The sequence below is a fragment of the Hypanus sabinus genome, unplaced genomic scaffold (assembly GCF_030144855.1).
Source record: "Hypanus sabinus isolate sHypSab1 unplaced genomic scaffold, sHypSab1.hap1 H_6, whole genome shotgun sequence".
NCBI classification, from domain to species: domain Eukaryota; kingdom Metazoa; phylum Chordata; class Chondrichthyes; order Myliobatiformes; family Dasyatidae; genus Hypanus; species Hypanus sabinus.
Genome location: NW_026779047.1, coordinates 121,267 through 143,314, shown reverse-complemented (window position 1 = coordinate 143,314; position 22,048 = coordinate 121,267). Strand labels below are relative to the sequence as shown.

The 22,048-nt window shown below is 47.0% G+C and overlaps 1 protein-coding gene across 1 annotated transcript in view; it reads left to right on the top strand.

Moving 5' to 3' along the window:
* The window catches only part of LOC132386074 (exocyst complex component 3-like), an 82,110-nt gene extending 60,624 nt beyond the window's left edge, over positions 1–21,486 (top strand). The window contains exons 9-13 of the mRNA XM_059958364.1: positions 1,216–1,338; positions 2,267–2,422; positions 6,494–6,615; positions 17,477–17,704; positions 18,508–21,486. Of these exons, the coding sequence (XP_059814347.1) occupies positions 1,216–1,338; positions 2,267–2,422; positions 6,494–6,615; positions 17,477–17,704; positions 18,508–18,574 (696 nt within the window). The 3' untranslated portion in view covers positions 18,575–21,486. The remainder of the gene's footprint in view (positions 1–1,215; positions 1,339–2,266; positions 2,423–6,493; positions 6,616–17,476; positions 17,705–18,507) is intronic.
* Positions 21,487–22,048: the final 562 nt, after the last annotated feature.

The window sequence follows — 22,048 nt, the reverse complement described above, 5'->3', positions numbered from 1 at the left end:
TTTGTGTGTGTTGCTCGGGTTTCCAGTATTTTGTGTGTGTTGCTCGGGATTCCAGTATTTTGTGTGTGTTGCTCAGGTTTCCAACATTTTGTGTGTGTTGCTCAGGTTTCCAGTATTTTGTGTGTGTTGCTCGGATTTCCAACATTTTGTGTGTGTTGCTCGGATTTCCAACATTTTGTGTGTGTTGCTCGGATTTCCAGCATTTTGTGTGTGTTGCTTGGATTTCCAGTATTTTGTGTATGTTGCTCAGGTTTCCAGTATTTTGTGTGTGTTGCTCGGGTTTCCAGTATTTTGTGTGTGTTGCTCAGGTTTCCAGTATTTTGTGTGTGTTGCTCGAATTTCCAACATTTTGTGTGTGTTGCTTGGATTTCCAGTATTTTGTGTGTGTTGCTTGGATTTCCAGTATTTTGTGTGTGTTGCTCAGGTTTCCAGTATTTTGTGTGTGTTGCTCAGGTTTCCAACATTTTGTGTGTGTTGCTCAGGTTTCCAGTATTTTGTGTGTGTTGCTCAGGTTTCCAACATTTTGTGTGTGTTGCTCAGGTTTCCAGTATTTTGTGTGTGTTGCTCGGGTTTCCAACATTTTCTGTGTGTTGCTTGGATTTCCTGTATTTTGTGTGTGTTGCTCGGGTTTCCAGTATTTTGTGTGTGTTGCTCAGGTTTCCAGTATTTTGTGTGTGTTGCTCAGGTTTCCAGTATTTTGTGTGTGTTGTTTGGATTTCCAGTATTTTGTGTGTGTTGCTCGGGTTTCCAGTATTTTGTGTGTGTTGCTCGGGTTTCCAACGTTTTGTGTGTGTTGCTCGGATTTCCAACATTTTGTGTGTGTTGCTTGGATTTCCAACATTTTGTGTGTGTTGCTCGGATTTCCAGTATTTTGTGTGTGTTGCTCAGGTTTCCAGTATTTTGTGTGTGTTGCTCGGATTTCCATTATTTTCTGTGTGTTGCTCGAATTTCCCGCATGTTAAGATTCTCTTGGATTCTGAAGGCTCTCCTTGGCAGAAGGTGAAGGCGTTGCTTCCCTTAGGCCAGGGGTTTGATGAGGCACTCTCTGTTCAGTAGCCAACTGTTTGCAGCTGCACTGCAGATGTGGGCTGAGCAACAGCTTGGCCAACATCTGGAACTAACCATTGTCTACCTGCTGATCCACAGTTTCCTTGTCTCTCTGTTTCCCATTTCTACAAACTCCACAAACCTTATTTCTCTGTTTCCCATTTCTAGCCACATTTTGCAAAGCTGTTGAGAAAGAAATGGCTCCAAAATGCGGAAAGCTTTGAAAGTATTGTTACTGCCATCCGAGAGCACTTCAAGCATTTCCAGAAGATGAGAACACCGCCATACCAGGTATGGTCACCGCGACGGAACAAGGGTCTAGTGTGTCAGATCGGTGCGGCACTTGTCCTGATCACCTTTGCTGGTGCACCCATTTGTGTCCAGGCTCACAGCGTACACCTCACCACGTACCCTGTGCACACGTTATGTACATTCACTATGTGTGTGCTCACCACTTACACACTCAAGGTGTGCAGAGCTCCACGATACACTGCATGCTGTCTCACTGTCTGCATCCTGTACAAATTGCTGGAGGGACTCAGTGGGTCAGACAGCATCTATGGTGGGGAATAAACAGCCAGCGTTTCAAGCCGATACCCTTCATCGTTTCCATAAGATAAAGGAGCAGAACTAGGCCATTCGGCCCATCGAGTCTGCCCCACTGTTCAATCATGGCTGATCCTTTTTCCCTTCCTCAACCCCATTCTCCAGCCTTCTCCCCATAACCTTGATGCCATTTCCAATCAAGAACCGACCAATCTCTGCCTTGAATACACCCAACGACCCGGCCTCCACAGCTGCCCGTCGTAATAAATCCCACAAGTTCACCACCCTCTGTCTGAAGGAATTTCTCCGCATCTCTGTTTTAAATGGACGCCCCTCTATCCTGAGGGGTGGAATCGTCAACTGTTTATTCCCCTCCGCCATGCCGAGTCCCTCCAGCATTTTATGTGTGAATTGATTCAGATTTTCAGCATCTGCCAAAGCTCCTGTTTCTGTTTTCATTTCTCTGCGTGCATCGTCACTACCCATACTGTTACGAGGGGTGGTCTCGCTTGCATGGTTTTACTCTGTACCGTCTTAGTGTACGGCCCTGGTTTTCAGTCTCCCTCTGTACAGAGTAAACAGGTAGAGCCAAGTGCCAGCAGTCCACCCACTCTTGCTGAGAACTAGAGAGCCCCCGGTGCAGTTACTGCTGTCTGTCCTCGTGTTTCTGCAGACCCTGGTCAATCACGTTCACCTGCGGGTGGTCACTGAGTACCTGAGGGCGCTGGTGCAGAGGCGGGTGACCTGCACCTCGAGCGAGATGCGTGCCAAGCTAGCGCTGCGGATCAGCGAGGAGTCCGAGCAGCTGCAGCAGCTCTTCCTCAATCTGGTGAGTGCTCAGCCGCTGCCTCTGCTCCCGAGGGGCCAAGTGGCAGGGTTCAGAGGTCAGCTGGGACCGGGGTCACGTAACGAGGTCAAGGATGGTGACATGCGGCTGATGTCAGGTGACGAGAGGCTGGGATCAAATGATGCGAGTCTGGGGCCTTAGAGAAGTACAGCACAGAAACAGACCCTCTGGCCCATCTAGTCCATACTGAAACCAGATAAACTGCCCACTCCCATCGACCTGCACCTCGAGCGAGATGCGTGCCAGGCTCCATATACCTCCATATACCTACTATCAATGCACCTATCCACACTTCTCCTAAACATTGAAATTGAGCTCGTATGCACCTCATTCCACTCTCTCATGACCCTCCGAGTGAAGCAATTTCTCCTCATGTTCCTCTTGAACTTTTCACCTTTCACCCTTAAGCCGTGACCTCTGGTTGTAGCCCCACCCAACCTAAGTCTGCGTGCATCTACCCTGTCTATACTCCTCGTCATTTTGTATACCTCTCTCAGTTTTCTCTGTTCTAAGGAATACAGGGCTAACCTATTCAATCTTTTCTTATAACTCAGGTCCCCCAGATCTGGCAAGATACTTGTCACTTTTCTCTGCACTTTTTCAACCTGCTCACAATACAACAAGTTAGGCCTCACCGATGTCTATACAACTTCGACATAACATCCCATCTCCTGCACCCAATATGAAGGCCAATGTGCCAAAAGCTTTCTTTACAACCCAATCTACCTGTGACACGACTTTCAATGAATTGTGGACCTGTATTCCCAGATCCCTCTGTTCTACCGCGCTCCTCGGTGCCCGACCGTTTACCAGGTAGGGTCTACCCGGCTGGTCCTACCAAAGTGTAAAACCTGGCACTTGTCTGCAGTACAGAGGAGTTGCCATTTTTCATCCCATTTTTCCAGCTGCTCCGGATCCCTCTGCAAGCCAGGACTGCCTTCCTCGTTGTCCACTGCATCCCAATCTTGGTGTCATCCACAAATTTACTGATCTAGTTCACGACAGATCATTGAAATAGATGACAAACAACAAAGGGCCCGGCACCGATCCCTGTGGCACTCTCCAGTCGGAGAGGCAATCATCTGCTATCACCCTCAAAGCCAATGTCTCATCCAATTTACCACTTCATCCTGAACGCTGAGAGACTGAAACTTCCTGACCAGCCTCCCACGCGGGACCTTGTCAAAGGCCTCGCTAAAGTCCATGTGGGCAACATCCATTGCCTTCCCTTCATCCACGTTCCTGGTAACCTCCTCAAAAAACTCCATAACATTGTTTTAGACATGACCTACCATGCACAAAGCCATGCTGACTCTCAGTAATCAGATCATACCTGTCCAAATAATTACATATCCAGTCCCTTCGAACACCTTCAGATAACTCTCTCACAGCTGATGTCAGACTCTCTGCTCTATAATTTCCAGCTTTATTCTTAGAGCCTTTTTGAAACAGTGGAACAACACTGGCATCTCTCGGTGCTCAGGATGATTCAGAGATCCCTGCTAGGACCCCGGCAATTTCTACGCTTGCCTCCCACGGGGTCTGAGGGGACATCTTGTCAGGTCCTGAGGATTTATCCACTCTGATTTGCTTCAGGACAGCAAACACCTCCTCCTCTGTAATCTGTAGTTGATGCTGCTTTCCCTCACTTCTGTGGACTCTGTGTCCATCTCCCGAGTAAATACAGATGCTATGAATGGCTTTAAGATCTCCTCCATCTGTTTTGTCTCCACACGTAGATTACCGTTCTGGACTTCCGGTGGACCAATTTTGTCCCTTGCAATCCTTTTGCTTTTAACATATCTGTAGAAATGCTTTGGATTCTCCTTCACCCTCTCTGCTAAGGCAACCTCATGCTTTCTTTTAGCCCTCCCGATTTCTTTATTAAGTATCCTCTTGTGTTTCTCATACTCCACAAGCACCTCATTTGTTCAAACCTGCCTATACCTGTTGTGTACCTCCGTTTTCCTCTCAACCAGGACCTCAGTATCTCTCGAAAACCAAGGTCACCTGCATTTGTGATGTGAGACTGGGGTCAGCTGACCAGACACTGGGGTCACGTCAGGTGATGTGAGACTGGGGTCAGCTGACAAGACACTGGGGTCAAGTCAGGTGATGTGAGGCTGGGGTCAGCTGACCAGACACTGGGGTCAAGTCAGGTGATGTGAGGCTGGGGTCAGCTGACCAGACACTGGGGTCAAGTCAGGTGATGTGAGGCTGGGGTCAGCTGACCAGACACTGGGGTCAAGTCAGGTGATGTGAGACTGGGGCTCGGTGACATGAGACAGCATCAAGTGAGGAGAGACTGGGGTTAGATTGGTGGGGCTGGGGTCCGGTGAGAGGTCGAGGGTTTTGGAGTGGGTAGTTTGATGGTAGGAGACAGTGAAGTGACAGAGAAGGGATTGGGAGCAGTGGGTCTCTAATCTGAGAAAGGATGTGCTGGCATTGGAGAGGGTCCAGAGGAGGTTCACGAGAATGATCCCAGAATGAAAGGGTTAACATAGGAGGAGCATTTGATCACTGTAATCACTGGAGTTAAGAAGAATGAGGGGGGATTTCATTGAAACCTATCAGATATTGAAAGGAATGGACAGAGTGGGTGTGGAGAGGATGTTTAATGTAGTGGGGGGGGGGGGATCTCAGACCAGTGGACACTGCCTCAGAATAGAAGGACTACCCCAAGGAATTTCTCTTTTTAGGTTGGTAGGTACTCAGGGTGTCAAAGGTCACAGGAGAAGGCAGGAGAATGGGGTTGAGACAGGTAATAAATCAGCCATGATGGAATGGTGGAGCAGACTCGATGGGCTGAATGGCCTAATTCTGCTCCTATGTGCTATATCTTACAGTTTTGTGGCCTTAGAGTGATGAATGAGGAAGATGTTTCAGGTGCGTCTGGGCAGGGGCAGGGAGAGGGGTGGGATTGGGGTGAGGATGTATTTTCTGGGGGACACATTGAGCACATTCCCAGTGAACCTGGGGAAGGTTTCAGAGCTTGTCCTCTGCTGCAGCTTATGAGAGATTTCTCCCTGCTCCAGCATGACTTGACAAACCCGAACCATAGGTTATAACAGGTAAGGAGATACAGAAGAATAACTTGAGCTTCTATTTCATAATTAGAACTGTAGCCTAATAGTCCTGATAGGGGCTTTTCAACACAGCAGTGGCTGATGGGATTGCTTCACCTCCATTGCCATTTCTCACAATCTCTCAAGAAGAGTAACACTGAGAAGGATGAGGAGAGAGGAAATGAGGTTAAGTCAGCAGAAGAGAACATGAAAGAGACAGTAAGATATGAAAGTGGCTTATGGGTTGTGCCTTCGCAGTTGATCCGAAGGACCTGGTTTGTCATTTTTCACTAAGTTATGTTTTTCACACAATGGAGCAGCAGGTAGAGCTTCTGCCTCACGCATGTCCAATCCTGACCTACAGTGCTGTCGGTGTGGAGTTTGCACATTCTCCCTGTTACCTTTTGAGTTTCCTTCAGAAAGTCCATTTCCCTCACACATCCCAAAGAGGTGTGGGTCATGTAGAGTATGGAATCTGAGAGGAGCTGATGAGAGTGTGGGAAGGATACTTAGGGATTGATGTGAGTGGGTGCTTAATGCCCATCACAGATTCAATGGGCTGAAGGACCTGTTAAAGGAGGGAAATATTAGCTTTATTTGTCACATGCACCTTGAAATATCAAAACATACAGTGAAACGTGTCATTTGCGTCAATGACCAGCACGGTCCAAATATATGCTGTTGGCAGCCCGCGAGTGTCACCCTGCTTTCAGAGATGCCCGCAGTTTACCTGCCCCAACCCGTACACATGGGAGGGGATCAAAGCACCCGGAAAAACCCACGCGGTCAGAGGGAGACACAGTCGCTGTGGCGGGGTTTGAATCCTGATCACAGCGTTGACTTGTAAAGTGTTACCGCTAACCGCTGCACTACTATGCTGCCTTTCACACAACTGTTCTGTACTACGTAACTGCGAGTACAAAACCTTGCACGTAACGCATTCCTGGGCTCAGCACTAACGGACAATGACCTCACTTCCTCTCCACAGAATTCCGCCTCGTCCTGGCTGGACGCTGCTATCAGTCACCAGGCCGAGATCGTCAAACTGAAGGAAATCTCCTCCATCCAGATGGAAGTCGGGGTCCTGGTGAGCAGTTATCCTGACGTACGGTGAGTTAGACTGCTCCTCTCTGCCAGCTCTACACTGCCACCGTCTCACTCTGCACTTCACCCACGTTCTTCTGCCTTCTCCCTGTAAACTTTGACACCTTGCCTAATCGAGAATCTGTCAATCTCCGCTTTAAATGCACCCAATGACTTGGCCTCCACGGCCAATGAATTCCGCATGAACCACCCCCGGCTAAAGAAATCCTCCTCATCTCTGTTCTAAAGGAACATCATTGTATTCAGAGGCTGTGCCCTCTGGTCCTAGACTCTCGAGCTGTCGGAAACATCCTCTCCATGTCCCCTCTATCCAGGCCTTTCAGTATTTTTTACGGTTTCAAAGATATCTGCTTTCATTCTTCTAATCTCCAGTACGAAAATATGGACTATTGACCTCAAAATCCACCATGTTGTGATTTTGCACGTTATTACCCTCCTGCACTGCCCTTCCTCTGTACTTACTGTACTTTATTCAGTGTTCTGTTATTGTTATAGTTTTACCTTGTACTACCACAGTTCACCACATAATGGTTTCATCTGCATGAACAGAATACAAGACGGGCTTTTCACTGTATCTTATTACATGTGACAATGGTAAACCAATTCCAATCCCAATTCTCTGAAGAACACTTGTGAATCAAATGGGCTTTTTATAAAGGACTAATATTTTGACCATTAGTTACACAGTAGAATTTGAAACACAAGAAATTCTGCAGATGTTGGGAATCCAGTCAACACACATAAAAACTCTGGAGGAACTCAGCAGGACAGGCATTGAATAAACAGTCAATGTTTCGGGCAAAGGCCCTTCTTCGGGACTCGGCCCAAAGTATCAACTGTTAATTCATTCCCATGGATGCTGCCTAATCTCCAGAGTTCCTCCAGCACTTTGTGTGTGTTGCTTTGGATTTCCAGCATCTGCAGAATCTCGTGTTTCCCTCGAAGAGAAGGAAGAAGATATTATAGGATTAGAGCATAATATTTTCACCCTCCCCATGCCTGCCCAGCTCTCAGACCTCCTTAAAAGAACCCAAACCCTCCCACTTTCTTGTGTAATGTGCAAACAATGGGAAATGCTTCAAGATAACAAGAACTTCCTGAACTTTTAGTTAAGTCCCAAGTGTATTCAGAGACTGACGCCAAGGAATGTTGAACACATGTGAAAATATTCTTTGCTGCTCCTTCAGAGATGTTTTTGGCACTGAAACAGAATTTTATGAGGGAGGCAGAGAGAAAGGTTCTGCCTCGTGCTATCAATTGCCTTTTTAATTCTGTTATTTTTCCGGATCTTTCTTCCTGACTGCTCAGCATCCTGACAGTCAGGACTCAACACTGATGAATTTTGACAAGTGTCTATTTCCTGCTTGACTAAGTCCTACTTATAGTAAGTGAGGAAGTAAAACCCTGGCATGGTTCGAGGACAGGAAATAGGATCAGGTATACTTCCTGGTCTATTGGCCATTTTGGGTGTCATCAAGCCATAAAAATTAATCTACTGCAAAGCAAAACAGACCATGTAACCTTCCTTCTTACTTCCTAACAACAACTGATTAAACTCTCGGCAGCCAAAGGAGATATTCTGAACAATATTTCACTGAGAATGAAACTCTAGCGTGACTGTTCCCTTCTCAAGCAACTGCCTCGCTGACCTCTTATGAATCTCGGCCAAACACACAGGCGCAGCGGCAGAAACTACTACTAGCGCCACTCAGGGACTGATTCCTAGCAAGTGGTCTGACTGTGGCCAATGATTCAAAGTCACAAGTTCAAATCTCATCAGGGCAGCTGGGAAATTTAAATTTGACTATTTAAAGAAAGTGATGTTGAAAATATGAAAGAAAAATATCACTGTAACAACCAAAAAGGGTATTAAATAAAACTCATTTCTGCACCACAGAGAGATTATTAATCATTTGAAGCCCAATTGAACAGAGCTAAGATGGTAATACACTTTTAACACATTAACACATAATGGGAGGTACATAACGCTTTACAACAGCCAGCTGTAAGATCAGGGTTCAGTACCCACCGCTGTCTGTATCACTGATTGAGGATCAATACCCACCGCTGTCTGTATCACTGATTGGGGATCAATACCCACTGCTGTCTGTATCACTGATCGGGGATCAATACACACTGCTGTCTGTATCAGTGATTGGGGATCAATACCCACTGCTGTCTGTCACTGATCGGGGATCAATACCCACTGCTGTCTGTATCACTGATCGGGGATCAATACCCACTGCTGTCTGTATCACTGATCAGGGATCAATACCCACTACTGTCTGTCACTGATCGGGGATCAATACCCACTACTGTCTGTCACTGATTGGGGATCAATACCCACTACTGTTTGTCACTGATCGGGGATCAATACACACTGCTGTCTGTATCACGGATCGGGGATCAATACCCATCGCTGTCTGTCGCTGATCGGGGATCAATACCCACTGCTGTCTGTATCACTGATCGGGGATCAATACCCACCGCTGTCTGTATCACTGATCAAGAATCAATACCCACTGCTGTCTGTATCACTGATCGGGGATCAATACCCACTGCTGTCATATCACTGATCGGGGATCAATACCCATCGCTGTCTGTCACTGATCGGGGATCAATACCCACTGCTGTCTGTATCACTGATCGGGGATCAATACCCACCGCTGTCTGTATCACTGATCAAGCATCAATACCCACCGCTGTCTGTATCACTGATCGGGGATCAATACCCACTGCTGTCTGTATCACTGATCGGGGATCAATACCCACCTGTCTGTATCACTGATCGGGGATCAATACCCACTGCTGTCTGTATCATTGATCGGGGATCAATACCCACTACAGTCTGTCACTGATCGGGGATCAATACCCACCTGTCTGTATCACTGATCAGGGATCAATACCCACCTGTCTGTATCACTGATCGGGGATCAATACCCACTGCTGTCTTATCACTGATCGGGGATCAACACCCACTGCTGTCTGTCACTGATTGGGGATCAACACCCACTGCTGTCTGTCACTGATTGGGGATCAATACCCACTGCTGTCTGTATCACTGATCGGGGATCAACACCCACTGCTGTCTGTATCACTGATCGGGGATCAATACCCACTGCTGTCTGTATCACTGATCGGGGATCAATACCCACTGCTGTCTGTATCACTGATCGGGGATCAATACCCACTGCTGTCTGTCACTGATCGGGGATCAATACCCACTGCTGACTTTATCACTGATCGGGGATCAATACCCACTGCTGTCTGTATCACTGATCGGGGATCAATACCCACTGCTGTCTGTATCACTGTTTGGGGATCAATACCCACTGCTGTCTGTCACTGATCGGGGATCAATACCCACTGCTGTCTGTCACTGATCGGGGATCAATACCCACTACTGTCTGTATCACTGATCGGGGATCAATACCCACCTGTCTGTATCACTGATCGGGGATCAATACCCACTGCTGTCTGTATCACTGATCGGGGATCAATACCCACTACTGTCTGTCACTGATCGGGGATCAATACCCACCTCTGTATCACTGATCGGGAATCAATACCCACCTGTCTGTATCACTGATCGGGGATCAATACCCACCTGTCTGTATCACTGATCGGGGATCAATACCCACTGCTGTCTTATCACTGTTTGGGGATCAATACCCACTGCTGTCTGTATCACTGATCGGGGATCAATACCCACTGCTGTCTGTATCACTGACCGGGGATCAATACCCACTGCTGTCTGTATCACTGTTTGGGGATCAATACCCACTGCTGTCTGTATCACTGATCGGGGATCAATACCCACTGCTGTCTGTATCACCGTTTGGGGATCAATACCCACTGCTGTCTGTATCACTGATCGGGGATCAATACCCACTGCTGTCTGTATCACTGATCGGGGATCAATACCCACTGCTGTCTGTATCACTGATCGGGGATCAATACCCACTGCTGTCTGTATCACTGATCGGGGATCAACACCCACTGCTGTCTGTATCACTGATCAGGGATCAATACCCACTGCTGTCTGTATCAGTGATCGGGGATCAATACCCACTGCTGTCTGTCACTGATCGTGGATCAATACCCACTACTGTCTGTATCACTGATCGGGGATCAACACCCACTGCTGTCTGTCACTGATCGTGGATCAATACCCACTGCTGTCTGTATCACTGATCGGGGATCAATACCCACTGTTGTCTGTATCACTGATCGGGGATCAATACCCACTGCTGTCTGTATCACTGATCGGGGATCAATACCCACTGCTGTCTGTATCACTGATCGGGGATCAATACCCACTACTGTCTGTATCACTGATCGGGGATCAACACCCACTGCTGTCTGTCACTGATCGTGGATCAATACCCACTGCTGTCTGTATCACTGATCGGGGATCAATACCCACTGCTGTCTGTCACTGATCGGGGATCAATACCCACTGCTGACTTTATCACTGATCGGGGATCAATACCCACTGCTGTCTGTATCACTGATCGGGGATCAATACCCACCGCTATCTGTATCACTGATCGGGGATCAATACCCACCGCTGTCTGTATCACTGATCGGGGATCAATACCCACTGCTGTCTTATCACTGTTTGGGGATCAATACCCACTGCTGTCTGTATCAGTGATCGGGGATCAATACCCACTGCTGTCTGTATCACTGATCGGGGATCAATACCCACTGCTGTCTGTATCACTGATCGGGGATCAACACCCACTGCTGTCTGACACTGATCGGGGATCAATACCCACTGCTGTCTGTATCACTGATCGGGGATCAACACCCACTGCTGTCTGTATCACTGATCGGGGATCAATACCCACTGCTGTCTGTATCACTGATCGGGGATCAATACCCACCGCTGTCTGTATCACTGATCGGGGATCAATACCCACTGCTGACTTTATCACTGATCGGGGATCAATACCCACTGTTGTCTGTATCACTGATCGGGGATCAATACTCACTGCTGTCTGTCACTGATCGGGGATCAATATCCTCTTGTCTGTATCACTGATCGAGGATCAATACCCACTGCTGTCTGTATCACTGATCGGGGATCAATACCCACTGCTGTCTGTATCACTGATCGGGGATCAATACCCACTTGTCTGTATCACTGATCAAGAATCAATACCCACTACTGTCTGTCACTGATCGGGGATCAATACCCACTGCTGTCTGTATCACTGATCGGGGATCAATACCCACTGCTGTCTTTTCACTGATCGGGGATCAATACCCACTGTTGTCTGTATCACTGATCGGGGATCAATACCCACTGCTGACTTTATCACTGATCGGGGATCAATACCCACTGCTGTCTGTATCACTGATCGGGGATCAATACCCACCGCTATCTGTATCACTGATCGGGGATCAATACCCACCGCTGTCTGTATCACTGATCGGGGATCAATACCCACTGCTGTCTTATCACTGTTTGGGGATCAATACCCACTGTTGTCTGTATCACTGATCGGGGATCAACACCCACTGCTGTCTGTATCACTGATCGGGGATCAATTCCCACTGCTGTCTTATCACTGATCGGGGATCAATACCCACTGTTGTCTGTATCACTGATCGGGGATCAATACCCACTGCTGTCTTATCACTGATCGGGGATCAATACCCACTGTTGTCTGTATCACTGATCGGGGATCAATACCCACTGTTGTCTGTATCACTGATTGGGGATCAATACCCACTGCTGTCTGTATCACTGATTGGGGATCAATACCCACTGCTGTCTGTATCACTGATTGGGGATCAATACCCACTGCTGTCTGTATCACTGATTGGGGATCAATACCCACTGCTGTCTGTATCACTGATTGGGGATCAATACCCACTGCTGTCTGTATCACTGATTGGGGATCAATACCCACTGCTGTCTGTATCACTGATTGGGGATCAATACCCACTGTTGTCTGTATCACTGATCGGGGATCAACACCCACTGCTGTCTGTATCACTGATCGGGGATCAATACCCACTGCTGTCTGTCACTGATCGGGGATCAATACCCACTGCTGTCTGTCACTGATCGGGGATCAATACCCACTGCTGTCTGTATCACTGATCGGGGATCATACCCACTGCTGTCTGTATCACTGATCGGGGATCAATACCCACTGCTGTCTGTATCACTGATCGGGGATCAATACCCACTGCTGTCTGTATCACTGATCGGGGATCAATACCCACTGCTGTCTGTATCACTGATCGGGGATCAATACCCACTGCTGTCTGTATCACTGATCGGGGATCAATACCCACTGTTGTCTGTATCACTGATCGGGGATCAATACCCACTGCTATCTGTATCACTGATTGGGGATCAATTCCCACTGCTGTCTGTATCACTGATCGGGGATCAATACCCACTGCTGTCTGTAAGGAGCCTGCACGTTCTGCTTGTGACCGCTGAGTTTCCTGGCCTTCCGAAGACGTTAAGTTAGTGAGTTGTGGGCATTTTCTGCTGGTGCTGGAAGCACAGTGACTCCTCCGGCTGCCCTCTACGCAATCCTCACTGATTTGATTTGACACCAATGGCACGTTTCACTATCTATCGTGATGTACACATGACAAGTGAACCTCTGCTAACTCCAAAAACCAATGCCAGTGAACGACAATAGATAAAGAAATACAGACGGCTTCAATCCACTGTGTTACGTACGGCAATTAAATAGTTCCCCAGTATGATAAATTGGACTCGTGACCTCACAATCTATCTTGTATGATTTTGCTTCTAATCGTTTCAATGTTTCAAAGTACTTTTCTTATCAAAGAATGTAGAACTTGTACAACCTTGTGATCTGTGGTCCAGTCTCGCTGCTCTGCAGTTTCTCTGGAGCTGGTGCACTTCATTCTGCATTCTGATCTACAGCAATTAACTGACCTTTGGCTCTTTTGCTCTTCTCACTTCTTTCAAGCAGAAGGGGTAGCCACGGGCACTCGCATGGGTCCCAGCTATGCTGGCCTGTTTGTCGGCTGCATGGAACAGTCTATGTTTCAGGCCTCCACTGGTAACCGTCCCACTCTTTTCCTGCGCTCCGTCGACGGCTGTTTTGGTGCTGCTTCCTGCAGTCAAGCAGAACACATCAACTCAAATTTACCTCGACCCATTTCTGACATCTCCCTCCCCTTTCTCAATCTCACTGCTTCTATCTCCGGAGACAGTTTACCAGCGATGTCTCTTATAAACCCACAGACTTTCACAGCTACCTGGACTGTACCCCTTCCCATCCTGTCACCTGTAAAAACACCACCGCCTTCTCTCAAATCTGAGGGCTTTCATTTCATAATCAAGGAGATGTCCTCTTCCTTCAAAGAAAGGGGCTTCCCTTCTTCCACCATCAACACCGCCCTCAACTGCATCTCTTCCATTTCATGCACATCTGCCCTCACCCCATCCTCCCAGCACCCTACAATAGGGTTCCTCTTGTCCTTACCAGCCTCTGCATCCAGCACATAATTCTCTGTAACCTCTGGCATCTCCCCCCACTTTCTGCTTTCTACAGCGATCCCCTATGTCCATTCATCCCTCCCCACTGATCGTCCTCTTTGCAAGCGGAACAAGTGCTACACCTGCCCCTAAACCTCCTCCCTCACTACCGTTCAGGGCCCCAAACCATCCTTTCATGTGAGGCAACACTTCACCTGTGAGTCTGTTGGGGTCATCTGCTATGCCCAGTGCTCCTGGTGTGGCCTCCTGTATGTCAGTGAGACCCGATGCCGATCGGGAGACCACCTCGCTGAGCATCTATGCTCCGTCTGCCAGAAAAATCGGGATCTCCCAGTGGCCACCCATTTTAATTCCATTTCCATTCTCCTCCGATATATAACCATATCCATATCCATATAACCATATAACCATATAACAATTACAGCATGGAAACAGGCCATCTCGGCCCTCCTAGTCCGTGCCGAACCCTTAATCTCACCTAGTCCCACCTACCCGCACTCAGCCCATAACCCTCCACTCCTTTCCTGTCCACATACCTATCCAATTTTACCTTAAATGACACAACTGAACTGGCCTCTACTACTTCTACAGGAAGCTCATTCCACACAGCTATCACTCTCTGAGTAAAGAAATACCCCCTCATGTTTCCCTTAAACTTCTGCCCCCAACTCTCAAATCTTGTCCTCTCGTTTGAATCTCCCCTACTCTCAATGGAAACAGCCTATTCACGTCAACTCTATCTATCCCTCTCATAATTTTAAATACCTCGATCAAATCCCCCCTCAACCTTCTACGCTCCAATGAATAGAGACCTAACTTGTTCAACCTTTCTCTGTAACTTAAGTGCTGAAACCCAGGTAACATCCTAGTAAATCGTCTCTGCACTCTCTCTAATTTATTGATATCTTTCCTATAATTCTTTTACCAGAACTGTACACAATATTCCAAATTTGGCCTTACCAATGCCTTGTACAATTTTAACATTACATCCCAACTTCTGTACTCAATGCTTTGATTTATAAAGGCCAGCGTTCCAAAAGCCTTCTTCACCACCCTATCTATATGAGACTCCACCTTCAGGGAACTACACACTGTTATTCCTAGATCTCTCTGTTCCTCTGCATTCCTCAATGCCCTACCATTTACCCTGTATGTTCTATTTGGATTATTCCTGCCAAAATGTAGAACCTCACACTTCTCAGCGTTAAACTCATGACGAGGCCACACTCAGGTTGGAGGAGCAACGCCCGTCTGGGTAGCCCCCAACCTGATGGCATGAACATCGACTTCTCAAATTTCACCCACTTCACCATTCCCCATCCCCTTTTCCCTCTCTCAGCTTGCCCACTCATCACTTCCCCCAGTCATCCTTCCCCTCTTCTATGGCCTTCAGTCCTCTCCTGTCAGACTCCCCCTTCTCCAGCCGTGTATCTCTTCCACCACTCAGCTTCCCAGCTCGTCACTTCACTTCCCCGCCAAGGGAAGGTCAGGAAGTCGAGTTCCTTGCCATCCGCACAAGGATAAGTGTGCACAGGCGCGATGAAAGGTCTGCTTGCGGTAGCATCGTGGGCACGTGGCAGCCGACAATCTCTTGCCATCAGGAGCCGCAGGTCCCACATCAGACTCCTGAACCAGAGAGGATAACGTCACTCACCCCAACGCTGAGCTGGCTCCATAACCTACAGACTCACGTTCAAGGACTCTACAACTCGTGTTCTTCATGTTTATTGTTTGTTTATTTATTTTGGGTTTGCATAGTTTGTAGTCTTTTTGCATGTTGGTTGTTTGTCAGCATTTTTCATTCATTCTATTGTGTTCCTTTGTATTTACTGTGAATGCCTGTAAGAAAATGAAGCTCAGGGCAGTATTTGGTGACATACTTGTAGTTTAGTAATAAATTTACTTGGAACACAAGATTCTGCAGATGCTGGAAATCCAGAGCAGTGCTGGAGGATCTCAGTGGGTGTATTGGGGAGGGTTTTTACAGAGTGGAATTCCCTGCCAGCGGTGCTGGTAGAGAAGGATACACTAGGGACATGGACGAAAAGAAATGGAGGACTATGTGGGAGTAAAGGGTTACATTGACCTTCGTGTAGATTAAAATGTCAGTACAACATTGTGGGCCGAAGGGCCTGCACGGTGCTGTTCTCTCTCTGCTGCCGTGATGAGGGCAAACTCAGGTTGGAGGAGAAATACCTCATATTTCGTCTGGTTAGCCTCCAACCTGATGGCATGAAAACCAATTTCTCTAGCACGTAAATTTCTCCCCACTCCCTCCTTCTCTGTTCCTCCATTCCTTATTCTGGTTGCCCTGTAACCTTTTCTTTTCTCCTCACTTGCCCATCATTTCCTCTTTCTCTTGCTTCCATTGTCTCCCATTAGGTTCCTTCTGCTTCATCCCTTTAAGGGTTATAACGTCGTTATAGCTGGGGGTGGTAATGGGGATAAGCTCCCACTGCTATCAAGCGTTCCCACTGGGGTGCATCTCAGCCTCTGACAACCAAGTCCACCCTCTGGACTTCATGGGCAGTTTAGTTACTAAGCCTGGCAGAACAATTTCTACTGTCAGGAAAAGGGACAAAGGAGGGTTCCTAGGGCCTGAGAACCAATTGCTTTGGGGAGAGCTTCTCAGCCATGGTTGAAAGCTCATCTAAGAGAAGGAAAATTCTGATCTCAAACTTCTGCTGCCCATTCATGGGGAAGTCTTCAGAAATAAACCTGGTGGGAAAAATCCGGAGCTGGAGTCCCTAAGGCAGTCCAGCATTGAGTTCAACACCGACTGGCAACTCCTGCGACACCGTTGGTGCTAAACTCTGTCAATTTCCGTCGTTCCATTGGGTTCATCAGATCCATGGAGAGGGGGAGCTTGCTACAGCTTGCTCTGCATATTGTACTGCCCTGGCTTGCTTGAGTATCTGAACAGCTAGGGCACAGCATCCCAGACCAATGGAGACCTATTCATCTCTTTACCTTTTCCACCTATCTCCTCCCAGCTTTTTCCTTATCCCAATTCCCCCCACCTTCCCCCTCATCTGGTCTCCCCAATCACCTTCCAGCTTGTACTCTTTCCCCTCCTCTCACCTTCTCATTCCAGCTTTCTCCCCCTCCTTTCCAGTCCGGAAGAAGGGTCTCGGCCTGAAACGTCAACTGGTTATTCCTCTCCTTTGACGCTGAGCTCCTCCAGTACTCTGTGTGTTGCTCAAGATTTCCAGCGTCTGCAGAATTTCTTCTGTTAATATTAATTTGAATGCAAACATGGCCAATTACTTACAATTAGATTATGGTAATATAAAGCTTATAAATAGCCACCACCTCAATTATCCGTGCAGTGCTGTTGCTGATGTGCTGTTCTCCTCGATCCCGCAGGAAGGGCCACATCTCTGCAGTGTTGCATATGAGAGGAGACTTGAGTTCCTCTGACCGACACTCAATCCTGGAGACAGTGCAGGAGCTCAACAGCCAGAGCAGTGGACTCGACCCTCCCCGGAACAGGGTGCTCTTCAGTGAAATCGATGAGATGACCGAGGCCCGTTGCTTCAGGGAGAGCTCTGTCTCCAGCTGCATGGCCAGCTGGCTGTACGCCATCCGCGGCAGGTGACCAGCAGGTGGGGCGGGTGGAGGGGGGGGGGGTCGGGCGAGGAAGGAAAGGAGCAGGATCTGGTGGGGAAGAGGCTGTGGGAGGGACACAGCAGAAGGCACCTCACATGTCCGAGCTGAGATGAGAAGAGCACTTCCGCCCCAGGGCTCCTGCTGTGCTCGAAATGTCCTGGATTTTCAGTCGCCTCTCCTTCTTCCCTTTCTTCTCTGGAACTGGATGTATCCCACACTTTTGGGAAACCGGACTAGGAGGGCCTCGCGACAGCTGTGTGTTCTCCCCATGACCGCCGGGGTTTCCTCTTACATTCCAAAGACAAACGGGTTAGGGTTCGGCATGCTATGCTTGTACCAAAATCATGGTGACAATTGCAAGTTGCCCGCAGTGCATACACAATGCAAATGATGCATTTCACTGCATGTTTCGATGTACCAGCAACAGATGAAGCTAATCTTAAAATATATATATATTTATATATACTGAGGTCATAGTCCAGAACGTCTCTTAGGGTGAACTCAAACCTCCCTTCAGCGATTGTTTGTGGTGAGCGGGGAAATGCAATTTTGATTATAATGGAAAGTCCCAGCAGTTGCAGAGATGTGGCTAACATACAAACACGCACAGGAAGATCCCAGGCTGGAAAGAAATGGGCCTCCGTAGAATAGAAATTATAGCACTGTGAATTCCAGTGCAAAGAGGGGAGAGGCAGTATTGAACAGACAGAGGAAACACACCCAATGCATTCCTGTAGGGTTGGGAGTCAGATTAGGGTACAATATTCCTGGTTTTGTACTTCACTTAGAACCCGCACGAGAACCTCGTGTCAGGAATCAGGCAGCCGGAAAGCCACAAAAATCCAAGGCTTGTGAATCGGGTCCAGGAAAAGGATAATGGGAGTGACCAAACACTGGATCCCTGCGCTGGAATGTGATGGAGATCCAGGGAGAAACGCTGTGACTTACAACCACGTGATTGAATTATTGAGACTGTACAAATCTTTAATGTAAAAGTCATATAATGTCAAGATTTAAATAAAGATCTTTCTAAAAGTGTTGACTGCTTCCATAAGCCAGAGTCCTTTTGGGGTTAGGAAAACGAAGTTCCCAGAATCCCTATGGCTGTTGACTATTGGTGCAAGGAAGATGGCTTCCGTCACACCTCCTCCAGCCTCTCCCACTGGGTGGCAGAACCATGAAGAGTGGAGTGATATTTGCAATTTTCCAGCATTAGGGTTAGGGTTCCAGAACCATTCCATAATTAGCAATTCTTGAAATATCATTACGAGTGCCTCCACGATCTCTTCAGCTACTGCTTTCAGAACCCTGGGGTTGTACACCGTCTGGTCCAGGTGACTTTTCAGCCTTCAGACCTTTCAGTTCCCCAAGAACCTTCTCTCTAGTTATGGTAACTTCACAGATCTCATGATCCCTGGCACCTGCACCTCACTGCTAGTGTCTTCTGCAGTGAAGACTGATGCAAAATACTTATTCAATTTGTCTGCCATTTCCTTGTCCCTATTACTATCTCTCCAGGATCATTTTTCCAAATAAAGTCCCTAGCAATTCAGAAATTGGCATGCTTGCATATGCCTGAATGGAGAGAAAAAACTGGGGTGTGTAGAACCAGGGGTCACTGTCTCAAAATAGAGAATTGGTCACTTACATAAAAAGGCCTGTTTCTATGATGTACTTATGCATCTATATGGTGATGAGAAATGTATACATTAGGCAGAGGGTGACATGTACTTATTTAGTGAAGGTGTCAAAGGGTATTTGGGAGAAGGCAGCGGAATGGGGTTGGGGTTGAGAGGGAAAATAAATCAGCCATGATAGAATGGCAGAGCAGACCTGATGGGCTGAATGGCCTAATTCTGCTTCCGTGTCTTATCAGAATCAGAATCAGACTTTAATCGCCAAGTACCTGTGCACATACAAGGAATTTACTTCCGGCAGGTGGTTATGGAGATTAACCAGGAATGGGAAAAGCTGTTTGAAACAGGGGTTGTTTTATTGGGCTTTAATGTAGACAGCACTTTTGTTAAATCCAGCAGAACGTCATCTCTATACATTACAGATAGATCTTTAAGAAACTCAAACCACACTAACATTTCCATCACTGCCATCAATGAAACTCCATTGTTAGTTTTTGCCTCTTTCGGTCACAGTCTCATGGTGACATCACATCCTACAGGACATCATTTCCTGTGTGTCATGGCAGTTTCCCATGTGGATGCTTCAATTCCATGCCTTCTGATTCACTCAGACAGAAGCAGGTTGTCTGATACGCAAGAACTCCCTGTAAGAGTTGCTTCCTGTTGTGGAATTGGTTTTTCTCTGAAATGGTCTTGTGTGGAATTCCACTTTCATTGCCTCTTAGTTGAAAGTTGAGTCATAATCCTTCCATTCCTTGTGGTTCCTTGACAAAATATTTCTGGCACATTTATTAGACTGTAAGACATAGGAGCAGAATCTGGCCACTCAGCCCATCGAGTCTGCTTCTCCATTCCATCATGGTTTATTTGTCATCTCTCTCCACCCCATTTTACTGCCTCTAACGCCCTTATTAATCAAGAACCTATTAACCTCCGCTTTGAGTATACCCAATGACAACCCAATCATCTGTGGCAGTGAATTTTACAGATTCATCACCCTCGGTCTGAAGAAATTCCTCTTCATCTCTGTTCTAAAGGGATGTCCATGTACTCTGAGGCTGTGCCCTCGCGTCCTGGACTCCCCCACTACAGCAAACACCTTCTCTACGTCCACTCCATCTGGGTCTTCCAACGTCCAATAGTTTTCAATGAGATCCCTCCTCATTCTCCTGAACTCCAGTGACTACAGGCCCAGAGACATCAAATGCTCCTCAGAAGTTAACCCTTTCATTCCCATGATAATTCCCATGAACCTCCACCGGACCCTCTCCAATGCCAACACATCCTTTCTTAGACATGTGGCCCAAAACTACTCACAATATTCCAGGTGTAGTCTGACCCACGCCATATAAAGCCTCAGCATTATAGTTTGCTTACATTACATCTGTCAAACCAATGACAGCAAATATTGTTGGGGTTGGTGTCTTGAGGAGGTTAATCCAGACTTCCTCATCTCTCTACGGTAAGAAAATTGTGATCCTACCCTCAAAAAATCCAGGTTAGACCATGTTGCTATCCATGGAAGCAGGCTGTGCACAATTTGAATGTTGTATTTCCTTCACTGGGATTCGGTTGGCAACAGAGCACTTCGGGATATAAATCTTTCTTTCCATGTTAATATTTGTTATTATCACATGCAAGCTATTTTTGTCCAATCTTCTGTCTCAATCTCCAAAGGAGGTGTGTTTGTGTTTAATGATTAAATTAGCTAAATATGACCTTCCCTAGGAATAGGTGCCAACTTCCGTATCTACCCCGGTCTGAGTTCTGATGGGAAAGGTAATGGTTTATTTTCCACACAGCTAAACTTAGCTCGTAATTAGTGATTTCCTTAGCTGTTGACTCACTGTCCATGCCTTGCACTCTGAAGGGTGAAGGGAAGTTAAGCACTACCAGAGAACACAAAAGCACATCCCAAAAACTGTAAACAATTCCCAACAACATGGGAGATTCTATTTTATTTTATTTTAATGTTTATTTTACAATTAGATTTTCATATGACTGCTTTGGTTGCAATGCAAACTGTCTAAAATAATTCAGTGGCCATTTTAATCGGAACCTCCTGTTATACGTGATTATGTAGATACTGTATTATACATAATAAAGTGGCCACAGTGTATGTTGGTGGTATTCTGCTGCTCTTCAAGGTTTGGTGTTTTGTGCATTGAGAGATGCTCTTCTTCACACCGGTTTTCTAACACCTAGTTCTTTGAATTGTCGTCACTTTCCTGTCGGCTTGAACCTGTCTGGCCATTCTCTCTTACTGACAAGGCATTTTTGGCCACGGAACTGCAGGATATTTTGTTTCATTCTGTAAGCTGTTGTGCATGAAAATCCCAGGAGATCAGCAGTCTCGGGGATACTCAAACCACCCCATCTGGCACCAGCAATCATTCTCTGGTCAGGGTCATTGAAATCACATTTCTGTGAACCACTGAATTTCTTGACTACGCCTGCATGCTGTTAAGCATCGAGCTGCTGCCACAAGGCTGCTTGACGTGTGCACTAATGAGCAGGTGTAGCTAATAAAGTGGCTACTGTGTATAATCATTATAGAGCCAAGATGCAGGTCCTTTGGCCCAAACAGTCTACGCTGACCATCAACAACCTAATTTCCCTGTTTCTATTCTCTCTACGTTCCCATCAACTTCCCCGAAAGAAGCTGCAGAGGGTTGTAAATCTAGTCAGCTCC